The sequence below is a fragment of the Mauremys mutica genome, chromosome 2, assembly GCF_020497125.1.
Source record: "Mauremys mutica isolate MM-2020 ecotype Southern chromosome 2, ASM2049712v1, whole genome shotgun sequence".
In the NCBI taxonomy this organism is placed as follows: Eukaryota; Metazoa; Chordata; order Testudines; family Geoemydidae; genus Mauremys; species Mauremys mutica.
The window spans coordinates 237,484,547-237,511,755 of NC_059073.1; the positions used below are offsets into that span (position 1 = coordinate 237,484,547).

Consider the following 27,209-nt stretch of genomic DNA (forward strand, 5'->3'; position numbering starts at 1 on the left):
ATGACCTTTTATCATGAAGCAGCAAAGAATCCTGTGGCACCTTATAGACTAACAGACGTTTTGCAGCATGAGCTTTCGTGGGTGAATACCCACTTCTTCGGATGCAAGTAGTGGAAATTTCCTGGGGCAGGTATATATAAGCAAGCAAGAAGCAAGCTAGAGATTGTCAGCAAATTTGAAATAGTTGTGTGTGAGGATAAAGCCACAGAGCTCAGCAACCAGTTGTACAGGCTACTTCCCTCAGATCCCACTGAGGAATACACTAAGAAACTGCACCATCTACTCAGGACACTCCCTACACTAACACCAGAACAAATCAACATACCCTTGGAGCCCCGACCAGGGTTATTCTATCTACTACCCAAGATCCACAAACCCGGAAATCCTGGACGCCCCATCATCTCGGGCATTGGCACTCTCACTGAAGGACTGTCTGGATATGTAGACACTCTACTCAGACCCTATGCTACCAGCACTCCCAGCTATCTCCGTGACACCACTGATTTCCTGAGGAAACTACAATGCATTGGTGACCTTCCAGAAAACACCATCCTGGCCACCATGGATGTAGAGGCTCTCTACACAAACATCCCACACACAGATGGAATTCAAGCTGTCAGGAACAGTATCCCTGATGATGCCACAGCACAACTGGTTGCTGAGCTCTGTGCCTTTATCCTCACACACAACTATTTCAAATTTGCTGACAATATATATCTCCAGATCAGTGGCACCGCTATGGGCACCCGCATGGCCCCACAATATGCCAATATTTTTATGGCCGACCTGGAACAACGCTTCCTCAGCTCCCGTCCACTCACGCCCCTTCTCTACCTACGCTACATCGATGACATCATCATCTGGACCCATGGGAAGGAGACTCTGGAAAAATTCCACCATGATTTCAACAGCTTCCACCCCTCCATCAACCTCAGCCTGGACCAATCTACACGGGAGGTCCACTTCCTAGACACCACGGTGCAAATAAGTGATGGTCACATCACCACCACCCTATACCGAAAACCTACCGACCGCTATGCCTACCTTCATGCCTCCAGCTTCCATCCCGGACACACCACAAGATCCATTGTCTACAGCCAAGCACTGAGGTACAACCGTATCTGCTCTAACCCCGCAGACAGAGAGCAACACCTAGAAAATCTCCACCAAGCATTCTCAAGACTACAGTACCCACATGAGGAAATAAGGAAACAGATCAACAGAGCCAGACGTGTACCCAGAAGCCTCCTACTGGAAGACAAACCCAAGAAAGAAACCAACAGGACTCCACTGGCCCTCACATACAGTCCCCAGCTAAAACCCCTACAACGCATCATCAGGGATCTACAACCCATCCTGGACAATGATCCCACACTTTCACAGGCCTTGGGTGGCAGGCCAGTCCTCGCCCACAGACAACCTGCCAACCTGAAGCATATTCTCACCAGCAACTGCACACCGCACCATAGTAACTCTAGCTCAGGAACCAATCCATGCAACAAACCTCGATGCCAACTCTGCCCACATATCTACACCAGCAACACCATCACAGGACCTAACCAGATCAGCCACACCATCACCGGTTCATTCACCTGCACATCCACAAATGTAATATATGCCATCATATGCCAGCAATGCCCCTCTGCTATGTACATCGGCCAAACTGGACAGTCTCTAAGGAAAAGGATAAATGGACACAAATCAGACATTAGGAATGGCAATATACAAAAACCTGTAGGAGAACACTTCAACCTCCCTGGACACACAATAGCAGATCTTAAGGTGGCCATCCTGCAGCAAAAAAAACTTTAGGACCAGACTTCAAAGAGAAACTGCTGAGCTCCAGTTCATCTGCAAATTTGACACCATCAGCTCAGGACTAAACAAAGTCTGTGAATGGCTTGCCAATTACAGAACCAGTTTCTCCTCCCTTGGTTTTCACACTTCAACTGCTAGAACAGGACCTCCTCCTCCCTGATTGATCTAACCTCGTTATCTCTAGCTTGCTTCTTGCTTGCTTATATATACCTGCCCCAGGAAATTTCCACCACTTGCATCCGAAGAAGTGGGTATTCACCCACGAAAGCTCATGCTGCAAAACGTCTGTTAGTCTATAAGGTGCCACAGGATTCTTTGCTGCTTTTACAGAACCAGACTAACACGGCTACCCCTCTGATACTTTTTATCATGAAGTCAGGTTTGTCTGTGTGGCAAGATAGACTGGAGAGTCTGTCCGTGACTCCACGGTAAGCCTGGTATAGTGATCGAGGAATTCACATTTGTTACTGGGTTGGTGAAATCTAATTATAGACCACCAGTTTGGGGTGTCGGCCCTGTTTTCTGGCAGCCTGCCCTGAGGTAGGCACTCATGGTCGTGAACCACTCCAGACAGCATGACAGTGACCAAATGAGATATTTGTTTTGGAACTTTGAGGTCTTAAATATCTCTTTTGATTTATATTAAACATATTTTAACATTTAGTCTGATGGGTACTTTGTGCCCGAGTAGAAATTACAGATCTTTTGATGCAGTACTTAAACAACAAAGCATTTTCTTTAATTTATAGACCATTTTAAAAAAGTTTGCCTCAGCTAATAGGACTATATTGTGCTGTACTTACAATTACCACACGTCCAATGTCATAATTCTCTTTCTCCTCCACTGTGAGTTTGGTTCCGTACCAAAATGCAAGAGCAAAGGCTCCAAAGAAAATAAACTCTGTGAAACCAAAAGATGTGTAGGTGGTAATGGATTTTTTGACCCCAGCTTTCCTAGCATTCTCCAGGTTAACATCATATCTGAAAACAGATGATAAATGTTAAATTTACCCAGATGACATTTGGTTCCCAAGCTTCCTTTCATGCTTCCAGGGTTTTCTGCCATAAAAATCAATTATCTAGATTCTTAGATGGTGTGAATCAACACAGCTTCATTGATTTTACATCAAAAGAGGATCTGGCCCAATAACTGTCAACGGTAGATCTGTCTTCTGGTGTAACTTCACTGAATGTGGCTGCTCTGAGTGAATTATCAGGCACACAGATAAACATGATATGTTGGGGAACAGTGAACACAGCTTTTGTAAATGGAAATTGTGCCTCAGCAATCTATTAAAATTCTTTGAGAGTTTCAGCAAGCGTGTGGACAAGGGTGAGCCAGTTGATATAGTGTACTTGGACTTTCAGAAAGCCTTTGATAAGGTCCCCACCAAAGGCTCTTAAGCAACGACATGGGCAGGGCCACCCAGAGGATTCAGGGGGCTGGGGTCTTCAGCGATGAGGGGTCCCGGGGCGAAGGACCCCCCATCGCCGAATTGCAGCCAAAGACCCGGAGCGGAAGAAGCCCCAGGGGCTTGGGCCCTGTGAGTGTTTTCCGGGGCCCCCAGAGCAAGTGAAGGACCCCGCTCCAGGGGCCCCGAAAAACTCTCCTGGGGGCCTGGGGCAAATTGCCCCACTTGCCCCCCCGGGCGGCCCTGGACATGGGCTAAGAGTGATAGGAAACAAAGGATAGGAATAAATGGTTAGTTTTCACAGCAGGGAAAGATAAATAGTAGGGTCCCCCCAGGATCTGTACAGAGACGTGTGCTGTTCACATTTTCATAAATTATATGAAAAAGAGGGTGAACAATGAGGTAGCAAAAATTGCAGATGACACAATTTATTCAACATAGTTAAGTCCAGAGCTGACTGCAAAGAGCTACAAAGACATCTTACAAAACTGGGTGACTGGGAAACAAAATGGCAGATGAAATTTAATGTTGAAAAATGCAAAGTAATGCACATTGGAAAACAATCCCAACTATACATAAAAATGATAAGGTCTAATTTAACTGCTACCACTTAAGAAAGATCTTGTAGACATCATGGACAATTCTCCGAAAACATTTCCTCAATGTGCAGCAGCTGTCAAAAAAGCTAACAGAATGTTAGGAACCATTAGGAAAGGGATAGCTAATAAGACAGAAAATATCATAATGCCACTGTGTAAATCCATGGTATGCCCACACCTCAGATAATGTGTGCAGTTCTGGTTGCTCCATCTCAAATAAGATATATTAGAATTAGAAAAGGTACAGAGAAGGGCAACAAAATTATTAGGGGTTTGGAACAACTTCTACCTGAGGAGAAATGAAAAAGACTGGACTGTTCATCTTAGAAAAGAGATGACTAAGAGACAATATGATAGAGGTCTAGAAAATGAATGAAGAGAAAGTGAATAGGAAACTCTTATTTACCCCTTCATGTAACATAAGAACCAGGGGTCACCCAATGAAATTAATAGGTAGTAGGTTTAAAACTTACAAAATGAAGTACTTCTTCACATAATGTAGTCAACAACTCATTGCCAGGCCAAAAGTATAACTGGGTCAAAAAAGAATTAAATGAGCTCATGGAGGCTAGGTCCATCAATGGCTATTTGCCAAGATGGTCAGGGGTGGAACCCTATGCTGTGGATGCCCCTAAACATCTGAGTGCCAGAATCTGGGACTGGATGACGGGATGGATCACTCAAAATTGCCCTGTTCTGTTGATTTAATCTGAAGTATCTGGCACTGGACACTGTCAGAAGACAGGATTCTGGACTAGATGGACCATTGGTCTGACCCAATACGGCCATTCTTATGTAATATTGAAAAAATTGGCCTGAAATCAACAACATGAACGTCAATAAAGACAACTGCAAAGTACTACACTTGGGAAGGAAAAATCAAATGCACAAATACAAAATGGGGAATAACTGGTTAAGCAGTAGTACTGCAGACGAGGATTTCGAAATTCAAGTACATCACAAATTGAATATGAACCAACAACATGATATAGTTGTGAAAAAGATAATATTCTGGGTGCTCTCAGGGGAGTATCGTATTAAAGACATGGGAGGCAATTGTTCCACTCTACTTGTCTTTGGTGAGGCCTCTGCCAGAGTAGTGTATCGGTTTAGGAAAGGTGTGGACAAACTAGAGAAAGTCTAGAAGAGACCAACAAAAATGATAAAACGTTTAGAAAACCTGAAGAAAGGTTAAAAGAACTGGGCATGTTGATCTTGGAAACTGAAGACTAAGCAGGGACCTGGCTAACAGTCTTCAAATATGCTAAGGAGCGTTACAGAGAGGATGGTGATCGGTTGTTCTCCATATCCACAGAAGACAGGACAAGAAATAATCAGGGTAATCTGCAGCAAGGGAGGTTTAGGTTAGATATTAGGAAAATCTGCCTAACTATTAGGATAGTTAAGTACTGGAATGTGTTACCGAGGAAGGTTATGGAATCCCCATGATTGGAGGTTTTTCAGAACTGGTTAGACAAACACCTATCAGAGATGGCCTAGCTATACTTGACCCTGCCTCAGTGCAGGGGGCTGGAATTGATGAATTACGGTTTTCCATCAATCAACAACAGCTTCTGTTCACTCATTAGCTATCTAATCCCCTTTAGCTTCTGAAGGGCATTACAGAAAGCACCGTTCAGCCCAGCAATGTTCTCAGAACGTTTCAGGAGGACATGCATATCATTTTATTGTTCAATAACAGGCTGAGCAGCTTTGTAGGAACCTCTCGACACATACATTATGTACAAAAATGCCCTGACCAAAAGTGGGAAGGCCCAAAATGAATGGCACAGTTTACGCAGTAGTGAAGGGATCCTAAAATGATGTGCAATTAATTTTTTCCACATAAACTGCTCAGATATCATTGGTGCTGTTCAGATTAGAGCAAGAGGAGGATTATTTGCAAAGCACTAAGCATGTACTTAACTTTAAGCATGTGGGTAGCCCCCTTGAAGTCGATGACATAGGAAAGTGATAGGGAATCTTACCTAAGCTCATGATCCAGTAAAGCATGAACTTAGCCGTAAACACTTTAATCGATGATTTCAGTAGGAGTGTGCGTGTGCTTAAAGTATTTGCAGAAATGCTTTGTTGGACTGGAGCCTTAGAGAAGATTGCATTTTCTATAGCTTCAGCTTCCAAATTCAACTTCAGGTTAGTGTCAGAGGGAAATTGGGCCTTACAATGTCCCTCCATAATGTAGGTCAATTGAGTGATTGCAAATATTCATGAGTGACAGAAAACATCTCCTTCCATATGCTCATATTTATCTTCATTTGAACTTTTCAGCTGTCTGGGGGATAAACTGACAGATCATCTTCGATTTTTTTTTTAAATAAGCACATCACTTTCCCAGATATTATGTACAATCAATTATTAGTTAAAAAAACTCACTTTGTTAATGCCTTCATCTGTCCATTGAAAGCAACGACTGTTCTGATAGAAGTCAAAATTTCTTCCGCCACAGCTCCTGCTCTAGCATAAGCAGTCAGCTCTTTTGTAGTGAATGATGCCAGGAACTGGAAAATTGGGAGGGTGGGGGGAAGGGGAAAGTATTTTATGGAAATCTATTTAAGTGGTGTAAATTATGTACTGATACAAAGAGTGATCAAGCACTTAGCGAAAGAGCCTAGAATTAAGGAGACCTGGGTTCAAGTCCCCACTCCAACACAGTTTTCCTGGGCAACTTTGGATAAGTAATTTTTCTCCGTTTTTCACTTCTCCATGTGTAACATGAGAATTCCCTATCTTGCATGGTGTTTGAGGCTAAACATGATGAAGCTTGTGTGGCACTCAGAAACTACAGTAATGGAGGCCATGTAAATAACTTAGCTATCTTAATTACAGGTCACAGTCCTGTTTCTTCCTCCACCATTTTCAGTGCTTGGGTGGGGAAAAGGGGAGAGAAAACAAAATACAATCTAAAGATGGAAACATTACAAGCAATATCTACTAATGTGGTCACAATTGATAGATGCAGATCATCCTTTTCCCATGTGGTGAGTGGTGGTGACTGGACGCAGTCCAGGCCTCCATGGCATGCTAATAATGCCTGCCCGCTGATGCTCAGTGTAGACAGAGCTCTGCAAATTTTGAGGCAGGAGCCAGTGGAGCAGAAGGGCTGCTCTTATAGAATCATAGAATCTCAGGGTCGGAAGGGACCTCAGGAGGTCATCTAGTCCAACCCCCCGCTCAAAGCAGGACCAAACCCAACTAAATCATTCCAGCCAGGGCCGTGTCAAGCCTGACCTTAAAAACCTCTAAGGAAGGAGATTCCACCACCTCCCTAGATAACCCATTCCAGTGCTTCACCACTCTAGTAGTGAAAAAGTTTTTCCTAATGTCCAACCTAAACCTCCCCCTCTGCAACTTGAGACCATTACTCCTTGTTCTGTCATCTTCTACCACTGAGAACAGTCTAGATCCATCCTCTTTGGAACCCCCTTTCAGGTAGTTGAAAGCAGCTATCAAATCTCCATGCTCTCCAAACTTTGAGGTCATGTTGCTTTGGGGTTCACTCCCTCTCAAGAATTCTCTCTCTAAAAACACATTATTTGCTTTTCCCCAACACTTACGATTGATCCAATTGCTGCTGCTGCAGTAAGGAGAGGGCTAACTGACAACATCACCAAAGTCATTTTCCACCCGTAGATGAATCCTATAACAATCCCTGTGAGAAACGTGGCAAGGAATTGTACAGATATACAGAACTTGTCTCCGATGCCTTCGTGGATGGTGTTAATGTCACTGTTAATTAAAAAAGAGATTTGTTAACTTCGATGAATGCCTCCTCCTCACACATTTTTCTGTTTTGCTGGAGAGAAGCTTGTCAGAAGTTTAAGGCCTGGTCTACACTACGCGTTTAAACCGAATTTAGCAGCGTTATACGGATTTAACCATGCACCCGTCCACACAATGAGGCCCTTTATATCAATATAAAGGGCTCTTTAAACCGGTTTCTGTACTCCTCCCCGACAAGAGGAGTAGCGCTGAAATCGGTATTGCCGTGTCGGATTAGGGTTAGTGTGGCCACAAATCAACGGTATTGGCCTCCAGGAGCTATCCCACAGTACACCATTGTGACCGCTCTGGAAAGCCATCTGAACTTGGATGCACTGGCCAGGTAGACAGGAAAAGCCCCACAAACTTTTGAATTTCATTTCCTGTTTGCCCAGCATGGAGCTCTGATCAGCACGGGTGGCGATGCAGTCCCAAATCCAAAAAGAGCTCCAGCATGGACTCTACGGGAGATACTGGATCTGATCGCTGTATGGGGAGACAAATCTGTTCTATCAGAGCTCCGTTCCAGAAGACAAAATGACAAAGCATTTGAAAAAATCTCCAGGCTATGATAGACAGAGGCCACAGCAGGGACTCAGCACAGTGCTGCGTGATAAGCGTAACGGAAAGCCAAAGAATCAAATGGACGCTTATGGAGGGAGGGAGGGGGTACTGAGGACTCCAGCTATCCCACAGTCCCCGCAGTCTCCGAAAAGCATTTGCATTCTTGGCTGGGCTCCAAGTGCCTGAAGGGTCAAAAACATTTTCCCGGGTGTTTCAGGATGTATGTCGGTAATTTACACCCTTCACCCCTCCCCAAAAGAAAAGGGGAAAAAGTTGTTTCTAGCCTTTTTTCAATGTCACCCTATGTCTACTGCATTTTTGCCTATGTGCCTCCGGCCGACCTCAGCGAGGAGCACCCATGATAGCAGGAGACGGTACAGAACGACTGATAACCATCATCTCATCGCCAATTTACAATGGCATGGTAGACGGTACAATATGACTGGTAACCATCTCTGCTATCTTGCAAAGGCAAATGAATGCTGCTGTGTAGCAGTGCAGTACCGCGTCTGTCAGAAGCATCCAGTACACATACAGTGACAGTGACAAAACGCAAAACAGGCTCCATGATTGCCATGCTATGGCGTCTGCCAGGGCAATCCAGGGAAAAAGGGCATGAAATGATTGGCTGCAGTTGCTTTCCCGGAGGAAGGATTGAGTGATGACATTTACCCAGAATCACCCACGACACTGTTTTTGCATTGGGATCTCAACCCAGAATTCCAATGGGCAGAGGAGACTGCGGGAACTATGGGATAGCTACCCACAGTGCAATGCTCTGGAAATCGACACTAGCCTCGGTACATGGACGCACACCAACGAATTAATGTGCTTAGTGTGGCCACATGCACTCGACTTTATACAATCTGTTTTACAAAACCAGTTTATGTAAAATCGGAATAATCCCGTAGTGTAGATGTACCCTAAGAGTTCAAATCATTGGGTAGTAGGAATTCTGGACGTGGATACTGAACAGCAGTAATGGCTCTTTGTGGGGCTAGGAACTAGCAGATCACAACTCATTTTCTGTGATGTAACCTCTAGACAGACTTCTGCCATTGCTACCCCTGCTCATTCACACATGACCCAATTTATTTATGCAATAGCCAAAAGGAATAATCCATACAAAAATAAAAAATCACCAGGACCGCCCAGACGATTCAGGAGGCCTGGGGCAAAGCAACTTCAGGGGCCCCTTCCATTAAAAAAAAGTTGCAATACCATAGAATACTATATTCTTGTGAAGGCCCCTCCGAGGCCTGGGGCAAATTGCCCCACTTGCCCCCACCCCGGGCAGCCCTGAAAATCACCCCCAAAACCTTTACATTACTTTTTCCTCCAAGTTCCCCTATGTATCCTATCTTCCTCAATTTTGTTATTAGATTTTAAGATCTTTGAGGCAAGGAATATCTCCATTTTGCATTCTATACAGTAAAAAGCACAGTGTTAGTAAATTATGATTTGGAAAACCATTGTGTGTCACACTAATTTTCTCTTGATATTTATATATGTAGGAGCTAGGTTGGTGAAATTCAAACCTCTCTCATTCCCTTCAGGATTCACATCTTACGAAAACTGGGCATATCCCTCCCTGCAAAAATTAAATCTGGAGAAACTCTGCATACCCTGATCATACCTTCCTCTGAATCCCTGCACAAGGGACCTGATCCAAAGATTCCTAAGGATTTTAATTAGTTTTGGATCAGATTCAAAATGATAACATATTGCCCATAACTATCAGTGCAGTTTCATTTCATACAATGTCAGGGTTTTCAGACTTTGTAAACTAGATGGAGACAGCAGAGCTGCTTATCTACAGTAGTTTGCAAAATAGCTCATAGACACTACCAAGCCAATGTCAGAGGAGTAAGATATTGCATTGCACAGCATACGCTCTCGCAATGGAAATGTCACTGAAACCCTGAAAATGAAGTGAAGAATGATAACAAATCTCTCGCTCAGATAGCAGTGATATTTTGGGTCTTAGTTAAAAAGGTTTCCTGGATATTCCCTGTAGCTAATTCCATAAAGGTAAACATCAGACTTCTTTTTGGCTCATGTTTCTGGTGCATAGATAAATAGAGCCGTCTCACTCCGTCAGTTGGGTGTTCAATGTTCTAATCTGGCTGGTGTCAAACCAAGCCATCTCCTGGTGAAGTATGGCGAAAAAAAACTTTTGTCGGATTCTTGCTGTCTGTCTTGCAGCTGAGGTCAAAAATGTCCAGACTTGGATGGTGCTCAGTATCACTACAGCAAAGCCAATACCCACATAGTAGAAGGCAAACCTGTAGTAAAACAGTAAAAGTCCATAATGTCAATTGCATCTTGCAAGATCAGTTAGATGCATCAGGTCACGTTCAACCCTGCTGAAGCCAATGGGATGTAATTGAGAGCCAAATTTGGCTTACAGTCTAATGGACAAAAAAATACAGAAATATAGAAACTACACTGTGCTATTTTTATGAAAATAATTGCAGAGGTTCTTACCTGGTCATTTCAGCTTCTATATCCAAACCTGGCATTGCTGGACAAGTAGAGCTACTATTCGTCACAGCTGAAAGATTAACTGTAACAAAGAAAAATATTCAGTTTTATTAGAACAGGTATAAAACAAACCATGGTAGTTTTAGGCCATAATCTTATGGGTTTTTTGTATGACACTACACTCCCTGCAACAGCTCTGTAGATTTATAACTTTCATGGTGGCCATCATCCTTCCAATGGAGGATCAAACAGGGCAAACTTCTGAGTCAACTCTCAGAGGGTTACTGTAGAGCAGAGGGTCTCAAACACGCAGCCCACAGGCAGCATGTGGCCCGCAAGGTTATTTTCTACAGCCCGCGAGATCCTCGCCACCCCCGTCCCACCCTTCCCCAGTGCTTACCTAGAGTCGCTGTGGCCCGGCGCGCACTGGGGGCAGGGCAGGCTCCCTGCCCTTCCCCCGTACCTTTCCGGGAAGCAGAAAGAACGTGGGGAAGAGAGACACAGGGGTGTGTGTTGATGTTGCTTCAGGCACTGCCCCCAGCAGCTCCCATTGGCTGCGGTTCCCCATTCCCAGCCAATGGGAGATGCTGGGGGCAGTGTCTGAAGCAACAGCAACACACACCCCTGTGCCCTTGCTCTCCCATGTTCCGGTCACTTCACGGAGTGCAGCAGTGTGGGGCAGGGCAGGCAAGCAGGCAGGCAGCCCTCCTGCACTCCGATCCCCTGCCCTGACCCCCACCGCACCCTTCACCCCTCCTGCACCCGACATCCCAACCCACTGCCTTGAGCTCCCTGCCACACTCCGATCCCCTGCCCTGACCCTCTGCCACACCCCTCATCCCTCCTGAATCCCACACCCCAACTCCGTGCCCTGAGCCCCTGTCAAACCCTCCCCTGGGTGGAGTTGGGGTGGGGATTTTGGGGAAGGGGTTGGAGTGTGGGCAGGGAAGGGGTGGGAAGAGCCGGGGTCTCATGGAAGGGGTGGAGTGGGGGCGGGGCCGAGGGCAGTGTGGGGGAGGTGTCAGTAATGTGGCCCTCGGGTCAATGTACTAGTCCTCATGTGGCCCTTGTGGTCATTTGAGTTTGAGACCCTTGCTGTAGAGTGATGTCATGGATTTAGCTCACTAAGTCAATGGGCATTGGTCAGGTCATACCTTCATCTGATCTGACCTTCTGATTCCAACAGTGGCCAAAATCTGATTTTTCAGGAGTTGATAACTCTCCCTTCTACCTCGCACAAGGCAAAATTCATCCAAGCAGACACCATAAGGCCGACTTTTATGCACCACTTAGGTTCCACCCAAGCCTCAAAACTGGGCCCAAATGGGTCCAAGTGGTGGCTCAGCCTTTTGCTGGCTTTCTGCAAAAAGGTAAATTTCACTAATAATGCACCTAACCGAATGTGCAAAACTGTTCAGACCTGGGACAAATAGGAGATCCCTTCCAGGTGTCAGCACATATATTTTAGGGTAAGTTATGATTGCCCTTCTCATAAGTTTAGAACATATAGTGGCAAATTCGTATTAATGGTCCTATTTTGTTGTTTTAAAAATCCAATCACAGAACTTGATTTGGTGACTTCCTGGGACAGTGAATTCCATGCATTAACTATAAGCTATAGAAAGTAGTAAATCGTTTTACAGTTACCAAATGTAATTTATCAACTGCCTAGTTTGCTACTGTACTATACAGCAGGATAAAAAGGAAAGACTGCTCAGAATTCACTCTGCTCTTCATGGCTTTTAACACCACACCCGCACTCCATCCTGAACCTCTGTCAATCCAGTAAATAGGAGACCCTAACAAATATTTTCAGAAGTTGAACAAACTTTATTTACCTGAAGACATATTTCCTGCTTGGCCAATCATCTCAAAGCTGTTTGTCATCTCTCCAATGACAACGATAGTAAGTGGCAGCCCTGTTCCATTTGCAACAGCTGCAATCAAGCCTATTATCATCAAAATGATATCCAGCCAATCGGCATACGCAAACTACATGAATATAAAGAAAAAGGTATTAATTGAAGGTTGACAAATTCACATAATTGTGACAATATCTTACTAAGACACAAACAATAGGATGTGTTTTTACATAGCACGATTTGCAATTGGGTATCCCAAAACACTTTATGGAGCAATGAATTAGATACTGTAAAGGCAAACAAAACACTTGGGATGCACTTTGAAAAAAGCTTACACACAGTTAAGCCAGTTTTTACTGAGGGACTTAGGACATGTTGGCAGGATGGCAATATGAATCCAGGGATGAGCTGGAGCCGGTTGTTAAATTTAGAAGCGGTTTTAGAACCGCTTGTAAACTGGCTTCCCTGTGAGGGAAGCTTTGATGGGCACTGGCCGGGAAGCCTGTAATTCCTCCTCCCGGCCGCCGGGGGGGCGGTGCGCTGCTCTGAGGGAGCCATGTGGGCTGCCTCCTGGCCCTGGTGCAGCTGCTGCTCCTTGGAGCTCTGGCCCTGGGGCTCCTGCTGCTGCCTGGTGGGTTCCCGGCTGCGTCCTGCTGCTGGGGCTGCTCCCAGCCGCTCCCCCCTGTGTGAGTACCAGCCCCCCCCAGCCCCTGCCCCCCCCTGCTCCCCCGCCACAGCCACCCCCCAGCCACAGCCATCCCCCCTGCCCCCCCCGCCCCTGCCATCCCTCCTGCCCCCTGCCCCCCCCAGCCCCTGCTCCCCCGCCACAGCCCCTGCCCCCCGCCACAGCCACCCCCCAGCCACAGCCATCCCTCCTGGCCCCTGCCCCCCCGCCCCTGCCTCCCACCCCAGCCACCCCCCAGCCACAGCCATCCCTCCTGCCCCCTGCCCCCCCAGCCCCTGCCCCCCACCACAGCCACCCCCCAGCCACAGCCATCCCTCCTGCCCCCTGCCCCCCCCGCCACAGCCATCCCTCCTGCCCCCTGCCCCCCCGCCCCTGCCCCCCCGCCACAGCCATCCCTCCTGCCCCCTGCCCCCCCCCGCCCCTGCCATCCCTCCTGCCCCCTGCCCCCCCCGCCCCTGCCCCCCGCCACAGCCATCCCTCCTGCCCCTGCCACAGCCCCTGCCCCCCTGCCATCCCCCCGCCCCTGCCCCCCCGCCACAGCCACCCCCCAGCCACAGCCATCCCTCCTGCCCCCTGCCCCCCCCCCCCCCGCCCCCCACCCCAGCCCTCCCTCCTGCCCCTGCCACAGCCCCTGCCCCCTGCCACAGCCACCCCCCCGCCCCTGCCCCCCCGCCACAGCCCCTGGCCCCCCTGCGCCCCGCCCCCCCGCCACAGCCCCCCTTCCCCAGCATCTGCCACCCCCCTGCCACAGCCCCCCAGCCCCTGCCACAGCCCCTGCCCCCCTGCCACCCCCCAGCCCCTGCCCCCCCGCCACAGCCCCTGCCGGCCCCCTGCCCCCTGCTGCAGTCCCTGCCACAGCCATCCCTCCTGCCTCCTGCCACAGCCCCTGCCCCCCCGCCACAGCCATCCCTCCTGCTCCCTGCCACAGCATCTGCCGCCCCCCTGCTCCCTGCCACAGCCCCTACCCCCCGCCACAGCCATCCCTCCTGCCCTCTGCCCCAGCCCCCCCTGCCACAGCCATCCTTCCTGCCCCCTGCCACAGCATCTGCCGCCCCCCTGCTCCCTGCCACAGCCCCTGCCACCCCGCCTGCCCACAACCAGCCCTTGCCCACCGTCCCTGCCACCCCCTTGCCCCAGTCCCTGTCTGCAGCCAGCCTGTGCACAGCCCCTGCCACCGTCCTGACCTCTGCCACAGCCCCTTTCCCCGCCACAGCCTATCTGCACCACCTGCCCACTGCCAGTTCCTGTTGCAGCCAGCCCGTGTCACACTCCCTGCCTCCAGCTAGCCCTGCCCCATGCCCCTGTCTGCAGGCAGCCCCATGTCCACTGGTGCCCTGCAGTTCTCAAGGCAATAACCTTGCACACCTGCTTCAATGAGGGGGGGCAAGGAGCAGCTGGGACCCACACATGTGCACACCCTAGGGTGACCAGACAGCAAGTGTGAAAAATCGGGACGGAGGTGAAGGGTAATAGGAGCCTATATAAGAAAAAGACCCAAAAATTGAGACTGTCCCTATAAAATCGGGACATCTGGTCGCCTTAGCACACCCCCAGGGAGTGGCGGGGACCCACACATATAAAATGGAGCTCATTTCTAGTTCAGGCCCATCTTTTTTTAAAAAAAACTTTAGGTCGGGGTAACATACATCTGTATTTTCCCAGAGATGTCAGGCTTTTAGGTTCTTAAATCGCTGTCTGGGTGGTAAATTTTAAAAATTTATCCCGGGAAAATAGGGACGTATGGTAACCCTATTGGTACAAAAAATACATACTGTGGCACATCCCTTAAATCAGAACTTTTTATGGGGAACCGGTTGTTAAGATTTTAGCAGCTCATCACTATGAATCCCCTAATCTGCAGAAAAAAAATGTATTTTACATTTTTCACAAAGTGATAACATCACCTGTACAACTCACTGCCTCCCTGTGTATATTCTACTACATCCTATATTTACATTGAAAAGGTAAACAAGAACAGGTAGTTGGCAAACATTTGGCTTCTGCCTACCAATAGAAACGGGTACGTAGCAGTTATCACATTTAAGAAAAACAGGGCACTTGTTTCCCTGGATAATTCATGAGACACTGTGCATGAATGGTAAAATTATCTCCAGTTGAGAGAGCCAGGGCAAGGCCCTACTTACCGCACATGCTTCACTTCAGTCCTTAACATGGGTGAATTTCACTCCATCATGGTGCTAGTGCTGAAACATCGTCAAGCACTGGCAGTTAGCGTGGGGGGAACTTTGCTCACCAGGCCGTATTTTTAAAGAGGGGAGCCTGAGATCAATGCACAAAAATGGCTGTGCGGCAATACTATGTTTTGCACAGACCTCTTTCTTCTCGTTTGAAATGCAGTATTGTGGTTGCATATTAGTCTGTTACCATAACATACAACAGGCAAAGAAAAGGAACAATGAGAAATATAAATCAAACCAATAAACTATGCACTAACCAATTTCAAAATGCCAACCATCTTTTCCTTTGACTCCTCATTTTTCTTTCTAAAGGGATTAATGCAAAATTAATCCAGACTCTTTCTTGAAAGGCAGGGCAAGAAATTTAACAGCGTATTAATATCGAGGAATCCCTACTTTTTCTTGTTCTTTAACTCGTCATTTTTCTCAGGTTTTTCATCATGTTGGAAAGCAGGATTGTCATAGCCATTACTTGCAGATTCTGTGGAGGGGAAAGTAGGTTTTGCTTTCACAAATAGTAAGGTCTTTTAAGTCAGCTTCTTATGAAGCACATTAAATCCCTTTCTGAATTATCGGAGCACCAAAACGGTTGATTTTTTTTAAAGCAGGAAAACTACATTTTTCTCATGCTCTTGAAACAGTTCAATCACTTTCAATTTTTTCCTCCCCCAAAATCACATCCAAGTTGAGAACAAACATCATTTTCTGCCCAAAAACTAATTTTAAGCTAATCATTAAAAATTAACTTGGGCCTCAGTCTTGCAAAAACTGAGGGAATGCCTAAGTGTGTGTCTACACTAGAAGTGCTGCAGTGGCACAGCTGCAGCTATGCTCTCTGTAGCATATACACTTACTACAATGGTGGAAGGGATTAGTGAATCTACCTGCTACGTTGCTGGAAGAGTTCTTCTGTCAACCTAATGTTGTCTATATTGGGGCTTAGGCCGGCTTACCTATGTCTCTCAAGGGTATGAATTTTTCACACCTCTGAGAAATGTAGCTAGGTGGACCTAACTTTTAGGTGTAGACCAGGCCATTGTCTTTGCAGGATTGGAGCCTTAGAGTGGAACAGGCATCTTATTATTTGTTGGTATTTCAGTAGTACCTACGGGCCTCAACCCTACTGTGCTATGGCTGTACAAACAGAAGGGGGAAGGGATAGCTCAGTGGTTTGAGCATTGGCCTGCTAAACCCAGGGTTGTGAGTTCAATCCTTGAGGAGGCCACTTAGGGATCTAGGGCAAAAATTGGTCCTGCTAGTGAAGGCAGGGGGCTGGACTTGATGACCTTTCAAGGTCCCTTCCAGTTCTAGGAGATTGGTATATCTCCTATTATTACCTTTATTACCTTAGCAAAAAAAGGTGATCTCTGCCCAAAAGAGTTTATAATCAAGGAATATAATGAGAAACAACAAGTGGATGAAAGAAACAGGCAGAGGAATCAGAACAGAATAGTGAGGTGACTGAACTACTGGATAAAAGATGGTCAGATCACACCAGCTGTCTATCCTATCTCAACCTGAACTATAACTACTGTGTTTTCCATCACTAGTTTTTAGAACACCTTTGTAGAGACTTACAGGACATGATTATGTTTGTTTTGATTATAGAACAATTCAAATGCAGTTAACTGGCTCCTGACTGACATAGTGGAGCATTTGCACACTTAGGCCCCATTGCTGATGCATGTAAATAACTTTCGGCATGTGAGCGGCCACATTGTGACTCAATGGGACTACTCATGTGCATAAATGCTCACAGGATGGGAGCCATAGTTATTTTCAAACTAGAGTGCCTTACTAGGCACACCAGGGTCACTTAAGTTGGTAGAAAGTCCACACAGAGCTATGCCCAGCCAGTGCTGTGATTAAGTTAAAAGAGAATACATGTATTCAGTGCTAGCTACGAATATTTTCTGAATGCTGTTTCCTCCACACAGATCCCCAAGAAGGGCCCATACTCGCTGGGTAAAGACACCACAGAAGAAAGCTTAATAGCCAAAGTAGCATGATTTGTGGAGGACAACGTGAGGGCTGATCTGTTTTTCCATAGAAATCCCTCATGGCTACCAGGCAAGATTCAAAATGTGGCTTAGTTTTGTGGCAATGGAGTACATCCAACAACTAGGCTAACATTCAAAGGAAGAAACAACTAACCAAAAAACTTGCTAGGATTAGGTGGTTCCTTTTCTGTGTAATTTATGAAATCATCCTTCATGGTGTTATTCTGTTGCATGGTTCTTAGACTTGCAGAAGTAAATCACTTGGGGTCAAATCTGCAGACACAAGAAAACAGCACAGAGACAATAGCCATTCAAAGAGTTCACATTAAGATATGTTTATGTTTGTTTATTAATTGTTTGTTTCCTTTCCTTTCAACAACTTTTCCTAGGGAAGAAAAAAATATTTATCATTACATACTACTTTTCAGAGAGGGAGGGGGGGAGGGATAGCTCAGTGGTTTGAGCATTGGCCTGCTGAACCCAGTGTTGTAAATTCAGTCCTTGAGAGGGGCACTTAGGGATCTGGGGCAAAATCAGTACTTGGTCCTAGTGAAGAGAGGGGGCTGGACTCCATGACCTTTTAAGGTCCCTTCCAGTTCTAGGAGATAAATAAATAAATGGAGATATCCTATTTAACATCAGGGTAAATTACTTTTCTAAAGAACTATGTTCATTTTTAAAAATTAGGACAACAATGTGGCCTGCTTCCTGGGGGTACCCAGGGCTGTGGCCACCTGCCCTTAGCACGAGAAAGCCTCGTCTGTGCCCGATGGGGGTCAGCTCCCCAACTCCAGTGGCCACAGGCAACACAAGCACTCCCCTCTAGGCCTAGGCAGGCCCTGCTGTCTCTTTACAGGTTAGCGATGGGCACATTCTAACCCCGGAGCTCCCTGAGCATCTCCCTGGAGTGTGAAGCCCCTGCTCCACTGCAAACTCACAGTATTTACAGATTTGCTGTTTGGAAAGGAACAGCACACCCCAGCTTACCAGTTCCAGCTCAGATCACCTCTTTGCTTAACAGACGACACTTAGACACATTTATAGTGAAAACGAGCAAAAGTTATTTAACAAAGTAGAGATGTAACCCCCCTGTCAGTGCTGGCTTAGTACGTGACTGCAGTGCAAACAGGAGAGGGGTACCTCACCGTTTTTGGACAGTTCCAAAGTTTGTCACCCTGGGCTCAGTTCGCTGTGCTGATGGTAGGTGCCTGCCTCTCCCTCCTGGCATGCTAAAGGATCAAGCTACTTGGTGGTGTTTCCAGTGAGACCAGGGATAACTACACTAAGGCTGTGGCTACAGCACTTGAACTAACAAATAATTCAAACTCACACAAGCAAACACATTAAAAACAGTAACTATAAACTTTATGTAAGGACTTGACCAAAGAGAAATAGACAATCAGTGAAAATATTAAATGATTAAAATGATTAGAGATCAATAATGTTTTGTAATTACTAAAGGCTCTGCCAAGAGGCACACCAGGTCACGTGACCACACACTCTCTCAATGTTTCTAAACAAAAGTGTCTTTTCCTACCCCTACTCCCAGTTCTGTCTGTCCCCCATGTCTCAGGTGGTGCATGTGGAGACAGGTTGCAGGCCTGTAAGGAGATGCTGTTAGAAACACACTTTATTATACTGAGAATTGGCAGTGCAGGTCTTGATGATCCAGGTAGATGAAAATCCTTCCGCAGATGCAATGTGCCTTTATGGTGCAAAATTACAACCCAACAGCCCATATAACTCTAAGGGCTTGGCTACACTTGTGAGTTAGAGCGCATTAAAGCAGCCACGCGTGCCGTAGCTCCCTACCTGTTCACACTGGCAAGGCACGGAGAGCGCTCTGACTCCGCAGCTAGAGCGCTCCTGGTACTTCACCTCAGTAAGTGCCCTGCTGGAGCACTGCAGCACCAGTGTGAACGGGGTGTTGCATTATTACGCTCTAATCGGCCTCAGGAAATGTCCCATAATCCCCTTAACTCAAGTAGCCACTCTTGTCATTGTTTTGGAATCACTGCAGGAATGCAGATATGCCCTTTCAAAGCTCTGTTTCTGACAGCTGGCATGCTTATCTGCTCTGAGACAAAGTAACCATTACTGTGGAATGCTGTGGGCCGGGGGAGTGGGTCTCCTGCTGTCTGAACTTACAAAACATGCCCCAAAAACCCACTCTCTCTTCCCCCACATATATACAACACACTCCCTGTCACACTCCACCCCACCCCCATTTGAAAAGCACGTTGCAGTCACTTGCATGCTGGTGTTGGTGTCACTAGGCCTAAGTAAACCAAAGTTGTGACTACAGGCCTAAGTGAACCAGAGGTCTTCCATGCTGTGAACTTTAACCAGCCTAAGATGCTAACAGACTGCAAGCAAAATGTGTAACTGTCAGCTGTTTCAGCTTGCAGATGCAGGAGTTTGAAACAGCAGAAGCGGCGGGGAGGAGGGGGAGACGGGGGAGGAAAATCTGTATGCGTTTGTGCTGTGAAGGCCAGAGATAAGCATGCGAATGGGAACTTTTCTAACACGCTGAAATGTAATGCCTAATGTAGCTGCTGTTGGGAAGGGAGGGGTGAGGGGGAAAACCGAACAAAAGGCTTACACAAGCCAGGGGGGTATAAATGCTGGGACCCCGCCTGCGCGTGGGTGTGCAGGATTTGAGATTGCTATGTCTCCCTGGCACCTTATTTGGGCTCAAATAAACGTGGTTTTTGCTTCTCCACCCTGGTGTGTCAATTAGTGCTACGCACACCGGGCAACGAACCCTGCTGTTGCTCCGCCTCAGGCTCTTTGAGCCGGCAACACTGGGACAGCTGCCCATAATGCACTGCTCCCAATGCTGCTGCAAGTGCCGCAAATGTGGCCACGCCAGTGCGCTTGAAGCTGTCAGCATGGACAGACTGCACCACTTTCCCTACTGCGCTCTCCGAAGGCTGGTTTAACTCAAAGCGCTCTACATCTGCAAGTGTAGCCAGGTCCTAATACCGGATACCCCCTCAGGTTCCATTTCTGGCTGAGTGGTCAGGAGACTGATTCGGGCAAACAAGTCCTGCCTAGGGATCACTAGAAATGGACTAACCGCCCACTCCCTTCTGAAACAGTGCTGACAGTCTTTAAAGCTTGGAACCCCTGGGTTCTAAAATCCTGGATCTGGTGTGGGCTGGCTGCAGGGCAGGCAGGCAGGAAGCAGTTAATGGCAGGAGAGACAGGCTGTCTTCTCTGGTTGGTGGCAGGAGGCAACAGGAGGATTGTCCCTTCCTTGGACTTTTCTGCAGGCTGGGGTTACAAGTTAGGCCAGTTGCTGGGCCTGGAAGTACTGTGCTGGCAGACTGCAGGAGGACCTGCTCCCCCCTCTGCTTCCCAACTGGTCTCTCCCACATGGGATGGCAAGGGCGCCCGGGGGAAAGGGGGGGCAAGTGGAGCAATTTGCCACAGGCCCTGGGCGGGGGGACCCCAGGCCCCCTGAGTCCTCTGGGCGGCTGTGACGATGCGATTCTGGCGGGACCCAACTGAGAGTGCCAATTCAGGACCAATTGCTTAAACAGGGCAGTTACAGCCCAAGGCTGGGGTTTTTCCACCTCTAAGGCAAACCAAACCAGCCAGACAAAGATGACTTCGGTTTCACCCCACTGGCTAACCACAAGTCACACAAGCAATTTCCTTAGACACTCCAGTCTCCCAGTATCACCACCAGTCCCACTCGTCCTGGGGATGGCTCATTATGAAAACCAACACCCCAATAAAAGAAAAAGGTTCTCTCGATCCCAAAGAATCAAGCCCCAGACCTAGGTCAATATACACATCAGATCTTACCCACAAATCACGCTGTTGCCAATCCTTTAGAATCTAAAATCTAAAGGTTTTTTCATAAAAGGAAAAAAATAGAGATGAGAACTAGAATTGGTTAAATGGAATCAATTACATACAGTAATGGCAAAGTTCTTAGTTCAGGCTTGTAGCAGTGATGGAGTAAACTTCAGGTTTAAATCAAGTCTCTGGAGTACATCCCCCGCTGGGATGGGTCATCAGTCCTTTGTACAGAGCTTCAGTTTGTAGCAAAGTCCCTCCAGAGGTAAGAAACAGGATTGAAGACAAGATGGAGATGAGGCATCAGCCTTTTATAGGCTTTTCCAGGTGTAAGAACACTTCTTTGTTCTTACTGTGGAAAATTACAGCAAAATGGAGTCTGGAGTCACATGGGCAAGTCCCTGAATACTTTGCTGAGTTACAAGGTGTATCTGCCTTCTCTCAATGGGTCAATTGTGTAGCTGATGGTCCTTAATAGGCCATCAAGCAGGCTAGTCAGAGCTAATACCAACTTGTCTGGGATGACTCCCAGAAGCATAGCATAAGTTTGAAATACCCTGTGGGTATGGCTACACTTACAAATCTGCAGCGCTGGTCGTCCAGCTGTGCAGGGCCAGCGCTGGTGTGTGGCCACACTCACAGCTACCAGCGCTGGTGGGAGTGATGCATTATGGGCAGCTATCCCAGCATTCAAGTGGCAGCAATGGTGCTTTTCAAAAGAGGGGGGTGGGGTGGGGCGTAGTGTGACAGGGAGCGGGGGGAGAGAGAGAGAGTGGATTTTTGGAGCCAACACTGTGTGTTAGCTTCCTGACTTGAAAAATCAGAACATGTTCCCGATCCCTTACCCTTAACTCTTAACTGCAAACAGCCTGCGGCCAACACGACTCCCTTTCTCCCCTCTGCCCCCGCTGTTTCTGTCAAGCAAACACTCACTCCCTACCTGCCTCATTATCTCATTTGATTGTTCACAGATTGATCACAGCAAACAGGAGCTGTGTTTGTAGATAAACAGCTCCGGGATCAACGGAGCTACGGAGCTCGGAGTTCACAACAAAACAAAGAGAGGCTGCATAACAAAACAGAGTAATTTCTAAAAGCATTCTGGGATACATCCTTATACCCTGGAGGCCAATCACAGTGCTGATGTGTGGCCACACTTGATGACCAGCGCTGCAGCACCAGCGCTGGAATCCTTATTCCCCATGCTGAGTGAGGTGTACGGCCAGCGCTGCAGCCAGGGAGTTGCAGCGCTGGAAGTGCCCTGCAGGTGTGGCCACTTACTAATTGCAGCGCTGGTGGAGGCTTTCCAGTGCTGCAACTCGCCAGTGTAGCCATACCCACAGACAGTATAGAACCAATACTCATAACTTCAACTACAAAATGACACATGCATATAGACAGCATAATCATAACAAGCAACCCATAACCTGGTCTTCGACACCTTATATGACCCCCTTTTCCATAACATTTGTTGCCACTACAGGACCTTGGTTGCAACCATGTTCTATATGGTCCCAGATTATATCAATAACGTCACAGTGGCCCTGCCACATGGAGGGAAAGCCGAGCTATTCATAGCCTTCTTCCTGCTTTCCCAGGCCTCCAGGGCTCCGGGGGTGATTTAAAGGGCCAGGGGCTCCTGGCCACCTGCCGCTACTGCCCCGGGCCCTTTAAATCACCGACCGAGTCCCGCTGCCGGAGCCCTGGGGTAATGGCAGTGGCCCAGGGATCTGGCGGTGATTTAAAGGGCCAGAGGCTCGAGGGCGCAGTGGAGCCCCAGGCCCTTTAAATCACTGATGGATCCCGGCTGCTGCTGCTACCCCAGGACTCAGGGCCCAGGGCTATGCTGCGGTAGCGGTGGTGGATGTAGTCTATTAAAGTGCTCTCTGTAGTACTGTCCTACTTACAGTGCACTGAGCATGCTCAGTACATCTGCTGAAGCCACTGCCCTTCACCCTGCCCTCATTAGCTGTCAGATTCTGCGGTCTGCTTTTGACAGGGGTTAAAAACTGGCAAAGGGGGGAATTGGAGGAGGGGGGTGGCCAGGGTCTGAGCAGGGGGCAGAAATTAACTGGTCGTGGGAGTCGAGCAGCTGATGGCAGGATTAAGAGAGGGGCTAAAGGGCAAAATCAGGGCTGGGGTAGAGAAGCAGGAGTTAAGCTCAGGGTGAGACGCTGGCAGAAGGTGTCAGAGGGCAGAACCCAGCACAGGCAGGGGCACAGGGGGCAACAGTTACCCCAGTGGCATTGAGACACCCGTGTTTGCAAAAATGGTGGGGGGCAAAGGGGCTTTTTTTATTTCCCCTCTCACAGACAGCACCTCTCAGCATAGGCGTCCCCGGGCTGGGTTCTTAAAGGCACAGACACAGGGCTGGGTTCTGAAAGGCACAGGCATCCCAGTGCCTAGTCAATGCAACTCCTCTTTGACTGATCTAACCTACTGAGGCTATGTCTACACTACAAAGTTCAAAGCGCTGCCGTGTGTGCCAGTGCTCCTGGTAATCCACCTCGATGAGGGGATTAGCTCCGAGCAATGTCCACACTAGCGCTTTAAAGCGCTCAAACTTGCTGTGCTTGGGGGGGGGGTGATTTTTCACACCCCTGAGCCATCAAGTTAGAGCGCTTTAACTTGCCAGTGTAGTATTTGATTGCATAGCATCTCCTAGCAGTTGTCTCATCTGTTGCTGTGATTCCCTGAATTCCCTGAATTTTTTTAATTAATTTTTTTTCTTCTCATTTTAGAGCTGACTGAATTTCTGGCCTAGTGTCAAAACTTTGTTTTGAGTCAATCCACCAATGGGGATTGATTTTTTTGCAACTGTTTTTTTGCCTCTCAGTCTAGCCCTTAGTGTTTTTCCGCATGCCATTGTGTACAACTTGATTCTCAAATATTCAGTAAAGGCAGTATATTATCTCCTATGACGTCTTTCTCCCTGTAATTACTGCCATCATGGATCAGACCAATAGTCCGCCTAATCTAGTATCCTGTCTTGTGACAGTGGCCAGTGCCAGGTGCTAATTTGGGAATGATCAGACCAGGCAATGACTCAGTGAACCATCCCATTGTCCACTCCCAGCATGAGTTATACACCCTTGAGTCAAGAAATTTTAATAAATAAATGATTTTTTTTATGTGCCTCTTTGTTCTTGAGCCTGTAGGGTGCAGTAAGGCCAGTTCCAGTGCCTTGATCCTAAACACCTGAATGAATCTTAGGGCTTGCCTATACTGGGGGGGGGGGCAATCAATCTAAGATACACAACTTCAGCTACGCTATTCGTGTAGTCAAAGTCGAAGTATCTTTAGTTCAACTTAGCTGGCCGTCTTCACGGCGGCAAGTCGACTGCCGCGGCTTCCCCGTCGACTCTGCTTACTCCTCCTGCCTAGGTGGAGTACAGGCATCTATTCGGGGATTGATTTATCGTGTCTAGACAAGAAACGATAAATCAATCCCCGATAGATTGATTACTACCCGCCGATCCGGCGGGTAGTGTAGACTTGGCCTTAGACTACCCTCATACAGTTCCTGTTACATATCCCAAACATTGCATATACCTAGGGCCATATGTACACTTTAGGTGTGGGTTAACTCAACTTATGTCAGTGTAGAGTCACTACGGTTACTATGCCACTTGTGTACATGCCTCCTGGACTCCTTGTCTCAGCAGTCAGGGTACTCACCAGAAGGACTTGTATAGAGTCAGAGTGAGGTGCACCATGAATAGATATCCTACTGTATTTTGGGAAGCTTTTTTTGTCAGTGTATGCTGGGTACCAAAGAGATTAGACAGGGTGGTTGTGGCCATGGGATCCAACTTCTTATAATGCATTGTTGACCACCCACTAATTTTATATGTATCCCATATAGAAATGTAAACATAATGTTTACACCTTTTTTTCTAAACCCGCTAACCTGCCTGGCCCTTCTCACTGTCTGCCATCTCACACAGAATCATGGAACTTGCATGGCTCTGCACTATTGTCATGAGCATTTGCACCCAAATGTGCATGCTCCTTTACTGTTTGCAGATCAGTAAACATACACGTGGGGTGTGAGATTATACTCTATATTCTTTATGAAAATATGCTTATGATATGGATATGACATAGCTAATATATACTTTATGCAAGATGTCTAATGTGGGGTATCATTGCAAAATTGTAGACCTATTGACTGTGTTTATCCAACCTGTATGCATGTAACATTTGTATCTGAGGCTAGAAATATTGACCATGTCTCTGTATTTCAAATGAAGTAAAAATCTTAAGTGAATCCGCATGTTCCATAGAATCTCTATGAATAGTAATTTCATGCTGTAATGAGAATATAACATTAAGGATCTATTATCGACCACCTGACCAGGACAGTGATAGTGATGATTAAATGCTAAGGGAGATTAGAGAGGTGATCAAAATTAAGAACTCAATAATAGTGGGGGATTTCAATTATTCCCATATTGACTGGGAACATGTCATCTCAGGACAAAATGCAGAAACAACATTTCTCGATAATTTAAATGACTGCTTCTTGGAGCAGGTGGTACAGGAACCCACAAGGGGAGAGGCAATTCTCGATTTAGTCCTGAGTGGAGCGCAGGATCTGGTCCAAGACGCAACTATGACAGGACCGCTTGGAAATAGTGACCATAATATAATAACTTTTAACATTTCTGTGGTGGGAAGAACACCTCAGCAGCCCAACACTGTGGCATTTAATTTCAGAAAGGGGAACTATGCAAAAATGAGGGGGTTAGTTAAACAGAAATTAAAAGGGACAGTGACTAGCGTGAAATCCCTGCGAGCTGCATGGACACTTTTCAAAGACACCATAATAGAGGCCCAACTGAAATGTATACGCCAAATTAAAAAACACGGTAAAAGAACTAAAAAAGAGCCACTATGGCTTAACAACCATGTAAAAGAAGAAGTGAGAGATAAAAAGGCATCTTTTAAAAAGTGGAAGTCCAATCCTAGTGAGGTAAATAGAAAGGAGCATAAACATTGCCAAATTAAGTGTAAAAATGTAATAGGAAAAGCCAAAGAGGAGTTTGAAGAACAGCTAGCCAAAAACTCAAAAGCAGGAAGCCTGCTAAACAACCAGTGGGGCCCCTGGATGATCGAGACACAAAAGGAGCACTTAAAGATGATAAAGTCAATGCGGAGAAACTAAACATATTCTTTGTTTCAGTATTCACGGCTGAGGATGTTAGCGAGATTCCCAAACCTGAGCCGGCTTTTGTAGGTGACAAATCTGAGGAATGCTCACAGACAGAGATGTCACTAAGAAGGTTTTAGAATTAACTGATAAACTTAACAGTAACAAGTCACCAGGACCAGATGGCATTCACCCAAGAGTTCTGAAAGAACTCAAATGTGAAATTGCAGAACTACTAACTATGGCTTGTAACCTGTCCTTTAAATCAGCTTCTGTACCCAATGACTGGAAGATAGCTAATGTAACACCAATATTTAAAAAGGGCTCTAGAGGTGATCCTGGCAATTACAGACTGGTAAGTGTAACATCAGTACGGGCAAATTAGTTGAAACAATCACAAAGAATAAAATTGTCAGACACAAAGAACATAAATTGTTGGGTAAAATTCAACATGGTTTCTGTAAAGGGAAATTGTGTCTTATTAATCTGTTAAGAGTTCTTTCAAGTGGTCAACAAACATGTGGACAAGGGGGATCCAGTGGACATAGTGTACTTAGATTTCCAGAAAGCCTTTGACAAGGTCCCTCACCAAAGGCTCTTACGTAAATTAAGTTGTCATGGGATAAGAGGGAAGGTCCTTTCATGGATTGAGAACTGGTTAAAAGACAGGGAACAAAGGGTAGGAATAAATGGTAAATGTTCAGAATGGAGAGGGGTAACTAGTGTTGTTCCCCAAGGGTCAGTCCTCGAACCAATCCTATTCAACTTATTCATAAATGATCTTGAGAAAAGGGGTAAAAAGTGAGGTGGCAAAGTTTGCAGATGATACTAAACTGCTCAAGATAGTT

At 46.7% G+C, this 27,209-nt stretch overlaps 1 protein-coding gene across 1 annotated transcript in view; it reads right to left on the minus strand.

Annotated features, from left to right (window-relative positions):
* Window positions 1-27,209, minus strand: part of LOC123363996 (ATP-dependent translocase ABCB1-like) — a 71,969-nt gene that overhangs the window by 39,063 nt on the left and 5,697 nt on the right. Inside the window, exons 2-10 of the mRNA XM_045005677.1 lie at window positions 17,557-17,675; window positions 15,799-15,883; window positions 15,660-15,708; window positions 12,496-12,649; window positions 10,661-10,739; window positions 10,267-10,458; window positions 7,405-7,576; window positions 6,224-6,348; window positions 2,622-2,799 (exon numbers count right to left, since the gene is read on the minus strand). Of these exons, the coding sequence (XP_044861612.1) occupies window positions 2,622-2,799; window positions 6,224-6,348; window positions 7,405-7,576; window positions 10,267-10,458; window positions 10,661-10,739; window positions 12,496-12,649; window positions 15,660-15,708; window positions 15,799-15,883; window positions 17,557-17,635 (1,113 nt within the window). The 5' untranslated portion in view covers window positions 17,636-17,675. The remainder of the gene's footprint in view (window positions 1-2,621; window positions 2,800-6,223; window positions 6,349-7,404; window positions 7,577-10,266; window positions 10,459-10,660; window positions 10,740-12,495; window positions 12,650-15,659; window positions 15,709-15,798; window positions 15,884-17,556; window positions 17,676-27,209) is intronic.